Source organism: Ictidomys tridecemlineatus, chromosome 4 (assembly GCF_052094955.1).
Source record: "Ictidomys tridecemlineatus isolate mIctTri1 chromosome 4, mIctTri1.hap1, whole genome shotgun sequence".
Classification (NCBI taxonomy): Eukaryota; Metazoa; Chordata; class Mammalia; order Rodentia; family Sciuridae; genus Ictidomys; species Ictidomys tridecemlineatus.
The window spans coordinates 202,431,707-202,450,918 of NC_135480.1; the positions used below are offsets into that span (position 1 = coordinate 202,431,707).

Consider the following 19,212-nt stretch of genomic DNA (forward strand, 5'->3'; position numbering starts at 1 on the left):
TCATAAGTCCAGTCTTTCCAGGCCATCACTAAAATTCACCCCTTTTCCTCCGAAGCAGGGGACGTCTCTATGCCACGCTGGGGCCCAACTGGAGGGTTCCAGTTCGGAATTCTCCCAGAACCCGGAGCTGCGTGTACAGGTATTCATTTATTCATTTTTTCATTTACTCAACAAATAGCTAGGGTGCAAACCTCTGTGCCAGAGGCTGCTGAGGAGGTAGATGCCTCCACGATGCTCCACCGGGCACACTGATGATCCCAGAGGAGATGCTGGGGCTCCAGGGGAGAGGGGTGGGGATCTGGATTGGGAAAATGATAGGAATTGGTCAAATAACGGAAGGGGACACAGGTGATGAGTGTGCTCCCAGCCAGAGAGAGCCTGGGGTGCGGCTGTGACACGGGGAGGGCTGGTGACCTGAGTGGAGGAAAGGCTGTGTTATACAAGGGGGCACAGGTGAGGCTGGGGAGTGGGAGGAGCTTCATCCAGCATGGGCAAAGGTGGTGACCTGCCCCTTGAAAGCAGCAGGAGGCGGGAGACATTGGATGTAGGAGGCATCAGATATAGGAGGGGTCTGGTGTGGAGAGGAGGCAGAGCAGGGAAAGCCCCTGCGCAGAGGTCCAGAGGAAGATGCAAATGGCCTGGGGTGGGCAGGGGGCAGCTGGGGAGGGTAGGGGGTGGGGCAGCGAGACTTATTTAGGACCTGGGATCAATAGATGCTTGGAATTGATTAGTTTGTAGAGCACAAGAGGAGACACACCCCAGGCTTCTGGCTGGAGCAGCAAGTAGGCTGGGGGAAGGCACAGGAGAGCGAGGTGCCCCTGGGATATCCAGTGAGCAGAAGCACGCAGATCTGGAGTGCAGGACAAGGCTGGGCTGACCATGCCGTCCCATGTCATTACCCATGTGTGGTGCCTGATCCACAGCAAGCCTGGAAGAAAAGGGTCAGGGGCCTGGGATGTGGGGACCCCCTCCCTTCTTGCCACTGCAACCCACCACTCCCATATCCTCCAGTGCTCCTGAAGCACAGAGAGGAGGGGCTGCCAGAGCTGGAGCTGCAAGGCCCCTCGTTCCTTGGGTAGAGGAAGCACATGGGCGGGAGAGCCCCAGAGCAGCCAGGAGGAAGGCGTGACAGAGGTGTCCTCTGGATAGGGTGGGCTGCTGCTGGGGCTGGGTTATGCGACACCTGGTGACCAAGCCTCGAACTCTTCAGCCTGCATGAGCCCCTTCTGCTCCCTGTGCCTTCCCTTCCCCAGCTTGACCCTGCACTAGTGAGCCCTCTGGCGTTTGGGAACGTCATGGGCTCACCCTTGGGCTCCAAGGGGCCCCCGTGAGTGAAGGTGCCTGGGCTCATCTGTTTGGGCCAAGTCTGAATGGTGGTCTCCCCTCAGCCCTACCAGCCCATGTACCTGTACCCTGGGGAGCTCAGCAGCTGTGCCTACCATGGAGGGTCCCCTGAGGAGGAAGACCCTGCTCAAGGAAGGACGGAAGCCCGCAGTAAGTCAGGAGCACATCTGCTGGCAGCAGTGTGGATAGCAGTGAGCAGTTTGAGTCTAGGAACTGCCAACCAGGCTTCCGCTCTGGCCAGGTCACCAAGTGGGCAAGGGTCTGAGTTTCCACATCTGTAACCTGGACCAGATTGTGCCCCTTCCTGGAGGCCACGTGTGGCAGAGCATCTGTGCGCAGAGCGCATGGGTGAGCTGGGGCTGTGGTAAAGGGCTGGAAGGCAAGTGGGAGCCTGGAGACCCAGGAGGCTGAGTGGCCCAGAGCACATCAGCTGCTGTGTGGCATCCTCATATGCAGAGTCCCTTCCTCCCTGGCAGCATCCTAAGTTAATGGAGGAAAGCACAGGGTATCAGGAGGCCTTTGGCCCCTACCATCTCCTGTGCTGGACCCAGAGGTCATGGTCTCCATGGCCCCACGTGGAAGAACATCAGCCCCTTGTGTGATAAGTTGCTGACAAGCCCGTCAGGAGCTGCAGGTCCAGGCAGCACCTGCTCTGCCCTTCCTGTCCTGCTCTGGCCTTGTCCACTGCCAGAGTCATCTGGATTTGCCCCCTCCTACTGCCATCCACTGTGTAGCTATTGAGCCCACCTGCCCCCTCCAGGTACCCATGGAGCCCCTGCCTTGAGTTGCCAGTTGCCTTGTGAGTGAGGAGGAGAGTCTCTGCTCCAGCTCTGGCCACACTGATCATTTAGACCTACAGTGTCACAACACCTCCTGCAGCATGGGGACTTCAGTCTGTCCTAATGTATAAACCTGCCCACTTCTCTCCTGACCAAGAATGCAGGCCTCAGTCACTACCAGGCAGGAACCAGACAGTGTCCTTGAAGCATCATTGTCCCTAATGCTGGATGACACCTCAGTGAATGATGGAATCAGTTCAGTGGGACATGACCAGGATTTTTGAGTAGAAAAGAATAAAATAGAAAAAAAAAATCTCAGAGTTCCTCACATGTAGTGGAGATCCACACTGTTTCTTGAACTCTTTACATGCGTGTTGTCTGTGTGCCGGGCCCTCTGGTGTCAGTGAAGAGTCTGAGAGCCACTGCTTTCCCTTGATGATGATGCAGTGCCACCCAGCAGAGAGGGGCCTGAGCACGGTGGTGCTGAGCAGCTGGCTCCTTCTTCCTTCCAGGGTGGGGGATTTGCTTTACCTTTTCAGAACCAAAAGCCCCCACTGGAGTGGCTTTTCCTAAACCGAGGAGCAGAGTCCCTGAGCAGGGAACCACACCTCTAGTTGGTGACGGAAGCCGGCCCACGCCAGGGCCCTGCAGGTTTTCTGCTTCCAGGCATCAGTCTCCTCCAAAGCTGTTCACTACAGATGTTATGCTTCTTCTAGTCACTGCTTGGCATGGCTGTATTTTATTTTATTTTAAATATTTATTTTTTAGTTGTAGCTGGACACAACACTTTTATTTCACTTGTTTATTTTTATATGTGGTGCTGAGGATCAAACCCAGGGTCTTGCATGTGCGAAGCGAGCGCTCTACCGCTGAGCCACAACCCCAGCCCCATGGCTGTATTTTAAACATGCTTTTTTCCAGGACCCTCTGAGTTCAGGTCAATGGAACATGTAGGAATTAGGCCCTGAGTTCAGCTTCCCTCCCACCCTGCCCTCAACAAAGTGGAGGGCCACATGAGGGAATGAGAGAGGGGCCCCTCCTCTTTTCCTGGGTGGAGGTGGCATTGCCAGGGGTATGGCAGGGGGCAGTGAAGAGAGAAACCTGTACTGGCATTGATGTGGTGACCAGGCCACTCTGTCCCCACCGTGTGTCATCCCTCTGCCTCCCCTTCCTCTGTAGCTGTCCTCATGGACCAGATACTGGGTCATACTCTCAGGATCCACCCTCCTGTACTATGGAGCCAAGTCCTTGCGGGGCACAGACAGAAAACACGTAAGTCAGGTGGAGAGGACACCCACACCAGGACTTCACTGGACTTCATCCAGTGGGGGGCACTTCTGTGAGCTTCAGGGGTGGGTGGGAGGGAAGCTGGCCTGGCACAGGTAGGCCTCCCGGCTCTCTGTTGTTCCCCTCAGTATAAATCCACACCTGGCAAGAAGGTCTCCATCGTGGGCTGGATGGTACAACTGCCCGATGACCCCGAGCACCCGGACATCTTCCAGCTGAATAACCCCGACAAAGGTAGGCAGCAGGCTACCGGCACCGCACCTCCCCCATTTCCACTTCTGCCAAAGGTGCATCTCAGCACATTAGGACCTTTGAGGCTGCGGTTTCTATTTGTGTGAGGTTTGGTGTCACCCACAAGTCCCCTCATTAGTCCACAAAACTTCTTAGACCACGGCTGGTGCGTCCTTTGAGCAGTAGCTGCAAGAATCAGTTTCATGATTTTGCCTCAGGCTACTGAGGCCCCTCACTCCTGGAGCTGGAGCCTCAGTGTCTTGGAATAAATAGCAATGTGGGGTGAGGCAGGGCTGTGGAGCTGGGAAGGTCTTGGGTTTGGGGCATTTCAGGAACCCCTGACTTAAGTATAACAAGATGCCAGCTGTCCAGGTCCAAGGCCAACTCAGAAAAGAATTCTGCAACTTCCAAAAACTCTAGTCCCTGTGGTTTTTTTCTAAGAGGAATCGAGGATATTTTCATATCATGTCTCACTTGTACATATCTCAAAATATCGCTTCTGTTCATCTTTGAAACACAGCAGTGTCAGACCTGCCACTAGATCTATTATTAGTGCATCAGTATAGCAGAATGTATAGATGATGTCACTCAGCTTGTTTGGGGGTTTGGTTTGATAACTGCTAATGACTTTTTTGGTATTATACTTTGGACATTTAAAATGATTATTCTGAGAAGGGGCACACAGGCTTCACCGGACAGCCAAACATGGCCAAGAGCCTATTCCAAAAACACAGGCCAAAGGAACATGGAAGGCTGCCTCCCCTGCCAGCTCCGGCTTACCCAGGGCGCCCCTACTTCAGTCACTCAGGCACCTGTTTTCCTTTACATGGTCACAGGCGACCGTCCCATGTGTCCCTCTTCTCAACCAGTGCTTTCTCTGCCCATCAGGCAATGTTTACAAGTTTCAGACGGGCTCCCGATTCCACGCAATACTGTGGCACAAGCATTTGGATGATGCGTGTAAGAGCAACAGGCCTCAGGTAAAGTCCCCTGAGTACCCTCCCACCCTGGGCACTCAGCCCTTTAGATAATGGGACTCCCTTCTTCCCTCAGAGTCCATCAGCTCTGCTCCTGGGCACCCTCCCTGGGTCAGCATTTTCCCTTGGGGCAAGGCACCCCTTCTTAGCTTAGAACAAAGCCCAGTTCCAGATCAGAACATTGAATCTGGTTCCTGTGTCTTTCCCACTAAAGGAAACACCACAGAAATACCCACTGGGGGAAGATGAGGTGGCAGGTGTGATATCAGTCAAGGAATCAAGTTCCTGCATCATCAGGAACTTTACTTTTGTCATCCCCCAAAAGTAAACTGTTTGGGAATACTCAAAACTGATGAGAATAACAGTAATGGCTAAGTTGCTAAGAGCCAGCCATGTGCCAGGCAAGGGTGCTGATGAATGGGGACTCCAGCTCCCCCAGGGGACTGTATTGATGTGGGCTCCCTCTGCCCCCATTACCGCCCCCTCTCCTCACCACCTGTTACACAGATGCTTCATATGCAGGAGTTGGCTGGTCCTCCCACGTCCCTGAGAGGTAGCTTCTCTTACTGCCTCTATTTAACACTGAGGATCCTGATGCTTATAAAGTAGCAGACACACTGGTTGGGGTGGTGCAGGCCTGTGATCCTAGTGACTCAGGCTGAGTCAGGAGAATTGCAAGTTCAAGGCCAGTCCAGGCAACTTAGCAAGGCCCTGTCTCAAAATAAAAATAAAAGGACTGAGGATGTAGGGCCTGGGTTGTGGTTCAGTGGTAGAGCACTTGCCTAGCATGTGCGAGGCACTGGGTTCGATCCTCAGCACCACATAAAACTAAAATATTGTGTCCACCTAAGACTAAAAAATAAATCTTAAAAAAAAAGGACTGAGGATGTAGCTCAGTGGTAAAGCACCCTTGGGTTCTATCCCCAGAACCAAAAAGAAGGGACCAAAGGAAGAAAGGGAGGGAGGAAGAGAGGAAGGGGTGGACACTTGTTCAAGGGCCTATAGTTAGTGAGCTGCGGGGCTGGGATCTGGCCCACAGCGCCTGCCTCTGGATTCTGACGGTGTTGGCCTGGGCTTTCCCGCCTCCACTTCCCTGGGCATACCTGCAACTGCCTAAGGGGCCTGGGGGCACAGCCAGCCAGCCAGTTGGGCCTGGGTCAAATGTGGCTGCTTCCAGCCTCCACACCAGATGGGGGTGCATCAGTGCTTCTATCCCTAAGCACCCATGTCAGGAGGGACTTGGGGACATGGGATCCCTCCCTTCAGTCTCTCTGGGAGAGAGCATAGGGTGTGGAATAGCTAGTGGTAGCCTCCAGGAGGAAAGCTGCTGGTGGCTGGAAGCAGATGAGAAGCTGGCAGCAGCCCTGCAGGTCTGAGGGGTCCTCAGCAAAGGCAAGCTCACACCAGACACTTGGGTCTGGGGGGACAGGGACACAGCACAGCCACAGACTTCTCAGCTCTTCAGAGTATCTCTTATAAACAGATGGAGGTCTCTAGGGGCAAGTCCTTGGACTCTGCCCTCAGCTTGGTCCCATTGAGGAATTTCATCTGTAATGTAGATGAGGACACACAAGAGAAGCTGATTGAGATTGTCTGTGTAAAGAGACTGGAAAGCAGAACTAGTGGAATGTCCTCAATAAATGGAAGCAACAGGACAAAACTAACTGGGGGATAAGCTTGAGGCAGCACAGAGGCTCCCCCAAAACTGCACTGGAGTCCCTTGACTCACCTATGGGACTGCTAGGGACATGCTCGCCCATTTCCTTAAAGATACATATTAAAGAATGTTCACTGTAGCATTATTCTTTATAAAAACAACAATAACAACAAACAAAACACCTGGAACCCTCCGGAACCCACAGCAGATCCCTATTGCGCAACCCTGGATAGCGAGCCATGTGCCATCCCTGAAAGAGGCTCTAGGTATAAGCAATATAGGAAAGAGCAGGAGCATTGGAAGGCTTAGTCTTATTTGTACCAAAGTATGTATGCATCCAAGCTACTCAGGAGGCTAAGGCAGGCGAATCACAAGTTCATGGTCACCCTGTAGGGGGAAAGGGCTGTGGGTAGAGTACTTGCCTAGCTGGCACAAGGCCCTAGGTTTAATACCCAGCCCAGAAAGAAAAAAAAAAAAAACTGCACGTATGTTTGTATGTGCATGTAGAATTTCTACATTGATATAGAAGAGACTAGCATTCTGAAGTTTCTAGAGTGTTTACTTCTCCCCCTCCCAATACTGGGGTTGAACCCAGGGACTTGGACATGCTAGGCGAGTACTCTACCACTGGGCTACATCCCCAGCCCAGTTTGTATATATTTAGTACATTCAATTAACATGATTGCCCATCTGCACAACGGGAAGACCAGTGGTTTGGGTCGACAGTAGTTTCAAGGCAATTCAAAGGGGATAAGCTGACAAGGTTAAAACGAAGGGGCTGCCATCTCAAGCTGCATAAAGAAAGGAAGAGCTGGACCTGGAGCCACCTTGACCTCCTCCACACAGGTTATCCCAGATGTCTCAGCACCACTAAGAACATACAGCACACTGATGCTCACCTCCCACACAGGTGGCCCTGTGATTTGTGCACAGAGGCCAGGTGGCTCCAGGTCCAACAGGAACTGACAGCCCTACAGTGGGCTGCCTAGGAGGGTGTGGGGGAAGAGGCAGGGCCCTGGTCTCATGGAGGCACAGCAAGGAGAGCCCTGGGCAAGGACCCATTGTCCCTCTGTAGGGAGCAATCAGCAGGTGGCAGCAGCTGCTCAGCAGGCAGTGGGGGTTTAGGAAAAAAAACATGGGGCAGAGTGAGCGTTTGGTGAGATTGCTCATGCTGGCAAACAGTGCACTGTGGCAAGCTTCTGCCACTTTGAAGTACTTTTGTCCAATATTCAGACCTTTTTTTTCCCCCTATTTTGTTTCCTTTTTATTTCTAATTTACTTCCCATCAAGTAGTTCCATAGTACTGTATGGAATAATAAGAGGTTAGCAACAATCTAAATACTCAACATCAGGGGATTATTTAAATGAGTCATGGTGTGTCCCTGCAAAAGAATGGAGGGAAGATGTGCAAGGGCTGCACAGAAATGCAGCTGTCCACGTGGAATCTCAGCCACTAGACTGTGTTTCTATTTTGCACTTCTCAAAATTGTTTTACTGACACTGAATCCACTTAAACCTTATTTATAACATATGTGTAAGATACAAACAACAGCAGAATGAACACCCACATATCCACCTCCCAGCCAAAATGCAGAGCCCTCCAGGCCTAGGAGCCCTCCCTCCCGCAAGTGCCTCTTCCTGATTCTTTCTTTTCACCCTCACCCCATAGCCATGCTCCTGATGTGTGTGTTACTTACTTTTATTACTTTATTTTCATTTACTGTGGTAGGGAGAGCAAGCCAGGGCATGCATGCTTGCTAGGCAAGTGCTCTACCACTGAGCTACACCTCTAGCCCTCCTTCATAATTTTAGAACACGCATTTGATTTTTTTTCTTGTATTGTCTGGGTACATTTGTAAAGCATCTTTGTGACTAGAACCAGAACTATACATTTCCTTCTGTGACTTGTTCTTCCACTACACGTTCCTAAGATTCATCAGTGTTGATGTGTGTATCTGTCATTCATTTATTTGTGCTGATTTTTCTATCAGTTCTGCTGTCAGTCATCACAGGAATGACTTCCAGCCTTTTGTTCCTATGAGAATGCTGCTGCAAACATTTTTGTAACTGTCTCCTGGTAAATGGGAATGCTTTTTTTTTTTTCTAATTCATCATTTTGACCAATTGTTACTGACATGTGCTTGTTTTGTTTGTTTATTAATTGGTACTGGGGATTGAACTCAAGGATCCTCTACCCCTGAGCCACATCCCCAGTCCTTTATTTTTTTAAATTTTAAGACAGGTTCTCACTAAATTGCTTAGGGCTGCTCTAAGCTGCTGAGGCTGATCTCAACTTTGGGATCCTCCTGCCTCAGCCTCCAGTGTTGCTGGGATTACAGGTGTGGGCTACTGCTATATATATATATATATTTCTAATAAAATCTCTTGGAACCCAAAGCAATGCCAGAGAAGAAAGTCCAAGTCTGGGGATCTGGAGACAGCTTTGGGGACAGTGGCAACATTCTGAACTTGAGGTCAGTGGTCCTCCCAGTAAAGGGGGCTAAGATCTTGTCCTGGACATAGCTATGGAGAGGTATTGGGTTCTCAGTATCCGCACGCTTTGTCAGTCTCCTGTGTTTCTACTTGTCATCCCCTAATGACCTACCCTCTGCTGCTTATCCCCTCTAAAGGCATACACTTTGTTCCTTCAGGGTTTGACTTCCTCACCCTAAACACAGTTTTATTTTGAACATAGGATAATGGCTGAGAGCATGGGCTTAGGGTCTGAGCCCTGCTTTTTACTTGCTGTGGACTTAAACCCTCTAAGCCTAAGTTTCTTGTCTTCATTATGGGGGTGTTTCCGGCACCTACCTAATAGGATTGCTATAAGAACTTGAGCACATGATGCATACGAAGCATTCAGAGCAGTACCCAGCACATGGGATTGTGACACGTAGCAGCTGTTATTATTGCCATGCCCCCACCCACCTGACCTTGCATTAACAGACTTCCCCTAGAGACCACCCCTGTCTCTTCGAAGGGTTAAAACTTTGACAAGAAGCTGAGCTTTCTCTTCTAGGTACCTGCAAACCTTATGTCATTTGAATAAGTCTCTGCAGGACTTGGCGTGACTACAAAGGCTTCTGGGAGCCCAGACTGGGCCTGGTGGACAAGAGCAACCCTGGGCACAGACTGTGAGCCAGGGCGCTGGGAGCCTCACAGCCAGACTCACGGGATGCGCACAGCCTTCAGCCTCACAGTCGCAGAGGGCTCCCCAAGTGCTGGATCCACCTGTCAATCCCCAGCGACTCCCATGACTCTCATCCTGCAGCACCACCTCACAGGGCGGTTGTTGGACCCCAGACTGCACACCCCGAGTCCCCTTTCTGGGCCTTTGTTGTCCACCAGCTGCTTCTGCAACAGAGTGCATTTGGCCCACGTTGGGTTCTCCTGCTTTCTGCTGACACAGTGGACAGCATTAACCTGCGAAAGGGCCAGAGAGCAGGACAGGCTGCGGGACAGGCTCGTTACACCCCAAGTGCACGGGGCTGCTCACCCCCAGGGCTGCCTCAGATTTTGTACAATCCCCGAAGCGTCCTCTGCGTATGTGTGCCGTCCATGTGTGCGTGCGAGTGAGTGTGAACTCTTCAAGAAACATGCATTTTGGCACAGGACTTGTGACATCACACACTTCATTCGCTTTGAGGGCCTGCTTTCACCTTCAGTCATAGCCTTGTCCACCGAGAAAGGTCGGGTGGGAGCGCCAGTGTTAAGGCTCCCTCACATTCTCTCACTGTAAACAAACAATGCCTTAAACCGTGTCTTGCTTTCTGTTCCTATGGGTGCTAATCATCTGGAAGGCCTGCTTCCTGGGCCCTGGGGCTCTGCCAGGCCTTGTTGCTGTCAGCCCTTCCGAGCAGGAACCGGCTCAGGACGGTGGACTGGGCCGCTGGCCTGCTTGCTTCCTTTCATGCCCTCTCCTAGCAGGGCCTGGGGCCCTTTCATCTCCCCCGCTCCCGCCATGCCTGCATGGGAAGTTGTGGCATGTTCTCCTGGTGTCCTCAGAAGCAGCTCGGAGGCCGCCGTGCTCACAGTGATCGGCTGCCCAGAGGCCCCTTCACGCCAACCTCCCCCACAGGGCAGGCTGTGCTCGCTGCCATTGCCATCGCACCCCTTGGCCTCCACTGCCAGGGCAGACCCACCAGGATTGCTGATCATGCTGGGAGCTGAGTGACACTGAGGCCTTAAGCTCCCCGAGTCTTGCCCCCAAATGCAGTCACCAGCAAGTTCTCCATCATCCAAGTCCAAGGGCACAATTGTGGATGACCATCTGAGAGCTCTGGGGAGCAAATGGTCCAGCCTCTGCATTTGGCTAAGAGTGCTTTCCATGAACAACAGCCTTGATCTGTCACACTCTGTCATAATTTAAAGTGATTTTTATTTTGCACAAATATATTTTTATTCTACATTAATTGTGCTTTATCATCATAGCCTGTCTCTGTCTCCCTTTCTCTCCTTTAACTTGAATATCTGTATCCTGAGAGGGAAACCCTTAAATGATTTTCTGAAAGAGCCTGAATTTCTGGGTCCATTGCTATCATGGTCTCAGAACTCACACCAACAAGGCATCAAACTGCCCTGAAGAGTTTCCTGGCAAGAAGCTTCACAACACCTTAATCAGTACACTGTAATAGGTCACCACTATAAGATCCACCAACAGACCCACCACAGTACTTTGATCAAATGGTGACGACTCTGAAAATCTGAATGTGTCACTGAGGGATTGTTGTCATCAGGGTGATACATTGTGCTGGAGCCTGACTGTGCTCAGAAACTCACCTTCCTTTGGAGCAGAGACTGGATACTTTCATGCCAAAAGAAACTCCCAAAGATAACGTTGATGCCATCAAATCTCGGCCACAGCCTTGCGTGCCCGCCCATACCCCAGGTCTGAGTGTGTGCACCTAGACTCTTCAAGTTGGTATCTGAAGGCTGAGTAACAAGGCCAGACACTGCAGTCACTTCCAACCAGAACCATGCAGTGGTCATGCTTTGACCTACATCCAATCTGATCTCACCTGTTAACTTCTAAAAAGTCTTCAGCTTGGATAGAAATGCAAGACTGGAACACTGGCTACTTATTTTCCTTGTTTCTCCACTCTTCACACTACGCTGGCTTTTCACATATGAAATACAACAGATGCCAAATTCCCAGAATTTCAGGCTCAACTAAATCAAATAGTTTTCTGTCCTTTACAGATGCTTCTTCTCCTTCACAGATGTTTGCTTCTGAGCCTAATTTGAAAGAGCACAATCACAATTCTTTTCAAAGCACTTAATCTGTTCACTAGTTGAGACTGATCCCACATCACCTCTCAGAAACATTTCTTTCCTTGGACTCTTGAAGAATCAGTTTGGTCAGACTGGCAAAAGCCAATCTTATTGGCAAAAGCCTGGTAGGACTGGTAAGAGCCCTGAACACATCAGAAGAGTCCTGGAGATGTAGTTGAAAGATACTCAATTCTCCAAGCAGGGACTCAGGCCAAGTATGTGAGTTCAGTGCTGATTGTCTTCCCAGTGCTAGCTTGTCCCACAAACCGGGCACAAACCACGGAGGGTGGGGGTCCTTGGGTGGATTCTCGCCCTAGAGGGAAGTGTTTCTGGTTTTTGCTCCTCGACTGTCCATTGTGCACAAATACTTGTGAACCCACTGAAGGTCTTATGTCTTGCATGCATATACTGTAAATTTTTTTTAGGCAAACAAAATCGTGGCCAAAATGAAAGGTGTAGAATGCTGTCTACAAACTGGAGTAGATAGCTGGTAGCATTGTGATGTCCTAAGAACAATCCATGCAGCTCACCCCACTTACTTTCTAACCCTCAGTTGAACACATTCTGTATGTAACTCAAGGTCAGCTGAGTGCATTCTAGCAACTGGAATGCTTTGTGGAGGAGGGTTTGGTGGAAAGCCGTAGAAACATTTTCTGAATATACCCAGGGTGAATGCAGCATTCCCTCCCCTGACTGTTCAGCATCCTGTCAGACAGAGGCGCTGAGGAGCTGAATACTTGAAGGAATCCTTGAGGAACTCAAGGATTGCCAACTGATTTCTAAAGTATTTCTTTTCCTTACCGAGACTTTTACCTTACTCCCTGTCCCAAGCCCAGAAAGGTGTATCTTTAAGGTCACCATATTTCAGGTAGAATATGATCTGTGAAAATGGGGAGCCATTTGCAAGCCAAGCTTGCTTTATTCCTGGGTGGGTTCAGAGTGCTACATCCACATTGCTGATGCTCACAATTACAGGTGAACATCACCAAAACACAATTTTACTTCTTTTTTGTGACCCCGTATATTATTGTAATCAACCCTATGTCATTATTGAAATATTGGGTGATTTCATGTTTTAAAAACAAAAAGAAACTGTAAGAGTCCCTTTGAAATACAGTTTCTCTGCATAAAACCCCCATTCTTTCATTTATTCATTCATATCTCTAGTGAGTGTCTCCCATGCACGAGGTTCTATCCAGGGTATAAATGGCTGAAAACGAGACAGATTGGATCTGCCTTCGTGGGGTTGACCACTCAACGAACAAATGATCCCCACCTCATGCACCTCCTTGGGCAAGAACCCACCTCTCCCCAGCCCAGGGTACAATCTTCATGCACAGATTCTTCCAGAAACACTTCAAAAGTCCCCACAGACTGACCAGTCTTACTCTGTGAGTTCTGTCACAATGAGGACTAGCTGGAGTGTGCACTAGAGGCCACATAGTTCAGAACAGTTAGGCACAGAGCTGTGGCTGAGCATACAGAAGACTCCAAAGGTAGAATGAGAGAGTAAGGTCGGAACCTCCACCGAGTTTATGTGATAGGCTTTTGTCTTTAACTTTAGTGTTAAATTCAAGTACAGTATGAGCAAGAGCTGCATTTTCTTGGCCGTGGAGAACTTGTCCATGGACATTGATCCACCTCATAGCCCTCTGCTGCACAAGTGTGTTTACCCCTAGGGCAGCCCCCAAATCCCCTCACAGCAGCGCAGAAGATCCATCAGTTCATTTTATAACCATGAGTCTATCCATTTCTGAATGACTGTGACCATTCAGTAATGAAATAATAGAAATTGATTTATTAGTATAGTATAATCTTTAATAAATTTCGTGCCAAAATGCATGGTTTTCCACTTAGCATTCAAAATGTTGCGTAGAAAGTAGTTTTCGATTTCTTATGTATTCTTCTAAGTGGGTTGAAAATCAGTTTCTACATTTTCGTTCGTTTCTTGTTAAATCTGTTGCATTCTCCCAGGCTGTCTTTTTTTCCAGCAGACCCCTGCATGCAGCTGTGTAAGGACTTTCTCTAATACTTGTGAATTGTCTCATCTGCAATAACCACTGAACATCAGCCCTCCATGGGATTCTTTAGATTTTTGGTGAAGTATTTTGTTACCTCAGTCTTGTATCAAGTTGCTGTATTTTTCAGCTTGTTACATTGATAATAATTGTTTCACTAATTAAATACTTTAATGTACAGACATCTTTGTTTACTTTGAAATTAAATGTGTTTTCCAATGAATATTGTTCATTTTATTAAAATCACACGCATTCATTCACATGGCAGTTACTGTGCCAGGTAGCACATGGAGGAGGTATGGGACACTCAGCTCAGCTAAGAGTAACTAGAACATACATAGCATATAGGAGTAGTACTCTCAGAAAGGGACAGAGGCAGTGCTGCGGGGGCACTCAGGAGAGGAAGGCAAGAGAGCTGGAGACACCTTAGAGGGCAAAGGGCATTTGAAAATTCAGTTCAGAGACCACAGAAAACTTGGAGGCCAAGGTTGGGGCAGGGCTAAGAAATGAGAAGCAGGGTAAAGGGAGAGGGGAAGCGCCCAGGTCTCACTGTGTAAAGAATTAGGGGAGCTATGCGTCTAAGTCCAAAAAGATATTTTAGAAGTTCATGATGCTAGGCAAAAGTAAACAACAACAAAACTGAAATTAAAATCCATTCTCGCTTGCTTAAAAGAAAAAGGACTGTTTTAAAGGGCTTTCTTGTCCCTGGGGCAAGGACCAAGGGAATCTCAAGAGGGGCTGGAAGGAGAAATGGAAAGTTCTTGCTATCTCTCTCCCTCTCTCATGGGAGTCTTCTCTCCAGGCATCTCCTTCCTTCTCCTTCCAGACTAGCTTCTCTGCTTGAATGTGCAGCATCAAGGGAGGCCAGGCCGAAGGAAAAGCGACTGAAAGTCATTGGGAGAGTGCTCCAGGGAATACCACGATCCACGCTGATTATGGGATCCCCTGGCTCTGCCTGCCTGGTCAGTGCCTACCAACGCTGCAGTTCTCTAAGCAAAGGTCCTCGGCCTCTGTTCTACCAAGCTAGTTCCAGGCCAGCACGATCACACCTCCGTAATTGCGACGAGGCTTCGCTTGCTGAAGTAGCCATAGTCTACTTCCTCTTCATGATCTAGATGACCCAGTGATCCCCACTTTTTAGATGACCCAGTGATCCCCACTTTTACCCATACGGGTCCCCGTTCTCAGCCAGCGTTCAAGGGCTCTGAAACGATGCGTCTAATTTTGGGAGGAAGTGAGCACAGTTGTCACAAAGTTGGAAAGTGATGAAATCAAAACTTGAGCCCACGATGGCGAGTCTGCAAAGCTCCTGCCCCTCAGCCTGAGTCTGGCGCCACAAACAGCCCCCAGGAGAGACGCCACCTTCGCTAGTCGATCCGCTGCTAGCGCATGCTTCACGGAGGAACGCCGGTTTAGCCAGAAGGGCGGTCCCGCGAAGGCAGGTGCTTCCAGAGGTGAGAGGCGGCGTGGAAGGGGCCGGGCAGGCCCGGGTCGGGTCGGTGGGACTGGAGGAACTGGGCAGAGGAGGGGCGGGGCTCCAGCAGTGCGGTCATGCCTGTGGGCGGGACACGGGGGAAGGGCGGCCCCGAAAGGGGGCGGTGCTACAACGGAAAGGGCCAGGAGATGCTGAGGCGAGGAGGGGCCGGGTGGCTACGCTGAGGGAGCCGAGCTGCTGTGTGAGGGCCCGTGCCGCGCGACCTCGCGAGCGCTCAGTAGCTGAGGGGTAGGTGGGCAGGGCTGAGTCAGTGCTGAAGGGCAAGGAGCAGGAGGGCCAGCGCGGCGGGTGAGACAGGGTGAGGAAGGAAAGGCGTTTCGGGACTGTAATCTCCACAGAGGTGCATGCGAAAGGCTGCCTTGAGGCCCCCGGCGTGGCTTGAGCGGGAGGGGCGTGACTGGAGCTTGGGGCGGAGCCGGGGCGGGACCTGTGATGGACCGCAAAAGCCCGGGGCCGACTACGCAGAAGTTCGGGGCGGGGAGGGGGCGTGGCCTGGGCCCTGCTGAGGGGCCGGTTGGGCTGGGGTGTGAGGCGGGGTCTGGGCGTGGGAGGGGCGGAGCTTGAGCCCGGCTTGGGGCTTGCATCCTGCTGGGCTGACTCCGGGCGAGGCCGGGGCGGGCCTGGGCCTGGCTTGGGCGGGGGGGGGGGGGGGGGGACTGAAGGCTGACTGGGTTTGATGTGGGGCGGCGCTTGGGTGGACCAGGGGTGGAGCCTGGGGCCAGCTGGGCTTGGATTCCGGGCTGAGCTGGGGTCCCACAGTGGAGCTTGGGAGCTGACTGGGGTTCGGGGCGGAGCCTGGGCCCGGTAGAGGGGTGCCGGGGCTGACTGGCTGGGGTTCGGGGCGGGGCAAGGGCGGGGCCTGGGCCTGGCTGAGGGATGCGGGGCGGGGCGTGGGGATGCGGGGCGGGGCATGGGCTGCGGCGCGCTAGCCGAGCGTCCGGCCGAGGCCCGAGCCCACCCGAGTGCGCCCGAGCCTGCGGCCCCCGCCCGGGGCGATGGAGCCGGAGCCCGGCGGGGCAGCCGCTGCGCTCCTGCGGCAGAAGAGGGCGGCGCTGCGGCGCAGGGGGTGCAGCTTCGAGAGCCCCAGGTACCATGGTCTGGGAGGGGTGCGTCCGGGAGGGGCAGGAGCGGGAAACCGGCCACGTGAAGGGTGGCGATGCAAGGGGGACCGAGCCTGGAGGGACCGCGTTGTGGGAGGGGGTCGGTGTGGTTCCGGGAGGAAAGGCCGGGGTGCCTGTGGGGGTCACCTGGCGGGAGGGCCGGGGCCAGTGTCCGGGGAGCAGCTGCCTCCTGCGCCCCGAAGCCTCCGCCCTGTGGCACGCCGGCACACCGCGGCCCTCACGGGTCTCAGGCCGGGGAGAACGTGCCCTGCCGCTTCTAGATGCTCAAGGACGTGGTGGGGAAAGAGCTCCTAAGTCTAAAGGAAGGGGTTCCTTCTCTTGGAATGGCTCGCCCTCTGCCACCCATCCTCGCGCCCCAGGTGCCTGCACACCTGCTGCTGCCGGCCCCGCCTATCTCTGCCCCGCCCCCCCCCCCCCCCCCCCCGTCCTTCCTCTACTCGGGTCGCCTGCGCCCCTCCAGGCCTCCACCCGCCTTACCAGGGGTGCTCTCCCAAGAGGCCAGGGCCGCCCTGCGTGCGACAGGGCCTCCGGACACACCCTCCCCGCAGCGGCTAGTGCCCCTCCCTCCACCTTGCTAGACTCCTGTCTCTAGCATTTCTGTAAATTGGAGTGGGTTCTCCTGCTTCTAGGTCACTCAGGTCTCCTGTATTTTTTCAGAATCGATCTCCTCCTGGAGGACTCCGGTGTCCCCCCAACCAGATTTCTGTTATTATTCTCACACTTCTTAAATTCACAGCCCACCTAGCCTCTGGAGAGATTTCCTAAGACTGAGTCTCCTGCCCTGTGCTGCCTGCCGCCCAGAGGCGCTCTCCATAGCGTTGGCATGGGTGGGGACTAACAAGTGGGGACCAAGAGAAGCCCAAGGATGGGGCCCTCCCGCCCCCACTGAGGCAGAAAACAGGGTTCGCTTGCTAGGATACAGAGCAAACCAAACAGGATCCTTAATATAGGTGGAAGGGCCTTGATTGGAACCTTCTCCATCCTCAGTCTTTGGCATACCTCTCCTACCCGCCGTGCTCCCACAGTTCTGATGAGACTGTAAGCGTGGTGAGGGCAGGGACCATAGCTGTCCTGGGCTCTGCTCAGTCCTGGCCCACTGCGCCTTTACTGTGTTGGCAAATGCTGTTGGGCTAGGGGTTTCCCCTTGTGCTGGCTGTTTGTCATCAGTACCTTTACTACTTTCATGCTCCCCACCCTGCATGCACAAGTATCCTTCCCTATTTGGATAGCACCTACTCCTCCTGTCTTCCCTGAACCCCTGACCCAGCTCTGTGCTGTGTCCACCAAGTGCCTTCCTGTCTGTCTGCATTCCCAGGTTGGTTGTGTATAGGGATCTCCCCCGCTGGATTGGGAGAGCCACACAGAGATGGTCTCTGTCCTCAAGAGGCTCCAGCTCACACTTGTGGCTGGAGCACAAAGGATAAAAAAAGTCCTGAGACTGCATGTTTAGAGCAGTGCTGTCCTGTGAAACTTTCTGTAGTGAAGGAAATATTCTATAACCTGCCTCATCCCAGAGGGGATGCCTTAGCACCTGTGACTATAAAGCACTTATAATGTGGCCAGTTCAACTAAGGAAGTGAATTTTTAATTTTATTCAATTCTCCACATAAGTAATCACCTAGGACTAATGTTCTTCATAGTGAACAATGCCAACTGAGCAAATTTGTCTCTTCCTATGAAATCCCACTTGTACCAGCTTCTCTTTTATGTTCATGGCCTTAGGCCTGAAAGATTCAATAACGTCCTGGCCTCTAGAGTGTTATCTTATGAGCCTCAAGATAATAAGATTATCATTTTATTATAAAAATAATTTGTGTTTATGAGAGGAAGTTTAAAAAATCAAGAAAGATATGAAATGGACAATTAACTTTTTATTGACCTATAATCCTACTAGTATCATCTGGACCTTTTCTTCCATATGAACACGATATTTATATTAACATTCTGCTTTTTTACTTAATATATTGTAAGCATTTTTTCACATCCTTAAACATTTTTTAAGAAAACTGCTTTAAATTGCTGTATGACATTCTTTATCATAGAGATTGTTACAATCATTTAAACAATTCTTTATTATTTGGACATGTTCATTTCCAGTTTTTTACTCTTCCTAAAGACAGTAAATCCATGTGCATTATCTATGTGTGGAGAGGTAATTTTTTTTTTCTGTAAGTATAGAAGTGGTGGTGATTACTGGATCAAATAAATTGATTTTTTTTTTTTTTTTGTACTGGGGATTGAACTCTGGGGCAGGGTTCAGGGGATCTGTGTTTGAGAACCCAAGCTCTTCAGTCTGGTGTATGGTTCTCAAACATAACATACTTGGGAGGAGGGTTTCTTAAAACAGCTTCCTGGGCCTCACTCCCCACACCCACCCATGATTCTTATCACAAGGTCAGGGTAGTTTTAAGGTACTTTAGTTTCTAACAAGCTCACCAGTAATGCCAGTACTGCTGGCCCAGGGACATAACTCTGAAAAGCAGGCCTCCAGATTAATACAGGAATCTTTTGCAACAACCCTTGTAGCTGATCATGCAGGTGGTGTGTACCCCAAGGTCAGGGAACCCACTGCTTTATAAGGCAGGTGGGGTTTGGGTATTTTTTAGTTCTAGTCTTGATAGACTACCTTAAATGATTCAATTATGATCACTAAGTTTAGCTACTGTGGGTGCAGAGCCCTACCATGGACAGAATATTCTGAATTACAAGTGGAAAACACATCTTCTACTTTCCCAAATATTGCTGTGTGTGATGGCTTCCTTATTAGTAATGCATAGAACCCACGCCTTGGGAGAGCAGATTCAATGCCAGACGAATGCTTTCTTGTTCCTGAATGTTGCTTTCCAGGCCCAGATTAGTCTGAAAAGAGCAGTCATCCTCTCTGCACATGGTGCTTCCTCTTCCTCCTCCTCCTCCTCATGCTTCCGACTCCCCGGTTTTGGTGATAGTGGTTTTTTCCCGAAGTCTTTCTGCTTTTCAGGTAGTTTCATAAACAAGTATTTTAACATGAGCTCTTTTACAGTCTTCGTTCC

General features: G+C 51.0%; 2 protein-coding genes across 29 annotated transcripts in view; both read left to right on the forward strand.

Moving 5' to 3' along the window:
• The window catches only part of Ralgps1 (Ral GEF with PH domain and SH3 binding motif 1), a 246,469-nt gene extending 232,682 nt beyond the window's left edge, over positions 1 to 13,787 (forward strand). For 8 of the 22 annotated variants that reach the window (XM_078048253.1, XM_078048251.1, XM_078048261.1 and 5 more), the window contains 6 exons: positions 56 to 139; positions 1,389 to 1,494; positions 3,303 to 3,395; positions 3,539 to 3,644; positions 4,530 to 4,621; positions 8,674 to 13,787. In XM_078048253.1, the coding sequence (XP_077904379.1) occupies positions 56 to 139; positions 1,389 to 1,494; positions 3,303 to 3,395; positions 3,539 to 3,644; positions 4,530 to 4,621; positions 8,674 to 8,742 (550 nt within the window). In that variant the 3' untranslated portion in view covers positions 8,743 to 13,787. Of the gene's footprint in view, positions 1 to 55; positions 140 to 1,388; positions 1,495 to 3,302; positions 3,401 to 3,538; positions 3,645 to 4,529; positions 8,379 to 8,673 lie in introns of those variants that run through there. The other 14 variants (XM_078048257.1, XM_078048263.1, XM_078048255.1 and 11 more) reach the window with 9 other exon arrangements.
• Positions 13,788 to 15,164: 1,377 nt separating this feature from the next.
• Garnl3 (GTPase activating Rap/RanGAP domain like 3) overlaps positions 15,165 to 19,212 on the forward strand; it is a 145,694-nt gene continuing 141,646 nt past the window's right edge. For 2 of the 7 annotated variants that reach the window (XM_078048239.1, XM_078048242.1), the window contains exon 1: positions 15,964 to 16,146. In XM_078048239.1, coding sequence (XP_077904365.1) covers positions 16,055 to 16,146 — 92 coding nt within the window. In that variant the 5' untranslated portion in view covers positions 15,964 to 16,054. Of the gene's footprint in view, positions 15,288 to 15,962; positions 16,147 to 19,212 lie in introns of those variants that run through there. The other 5 variants (XM_078048241.1, XM_078048243.1, XM_078048246.1 and 2 more) reach the window with 4 other exon arrangements.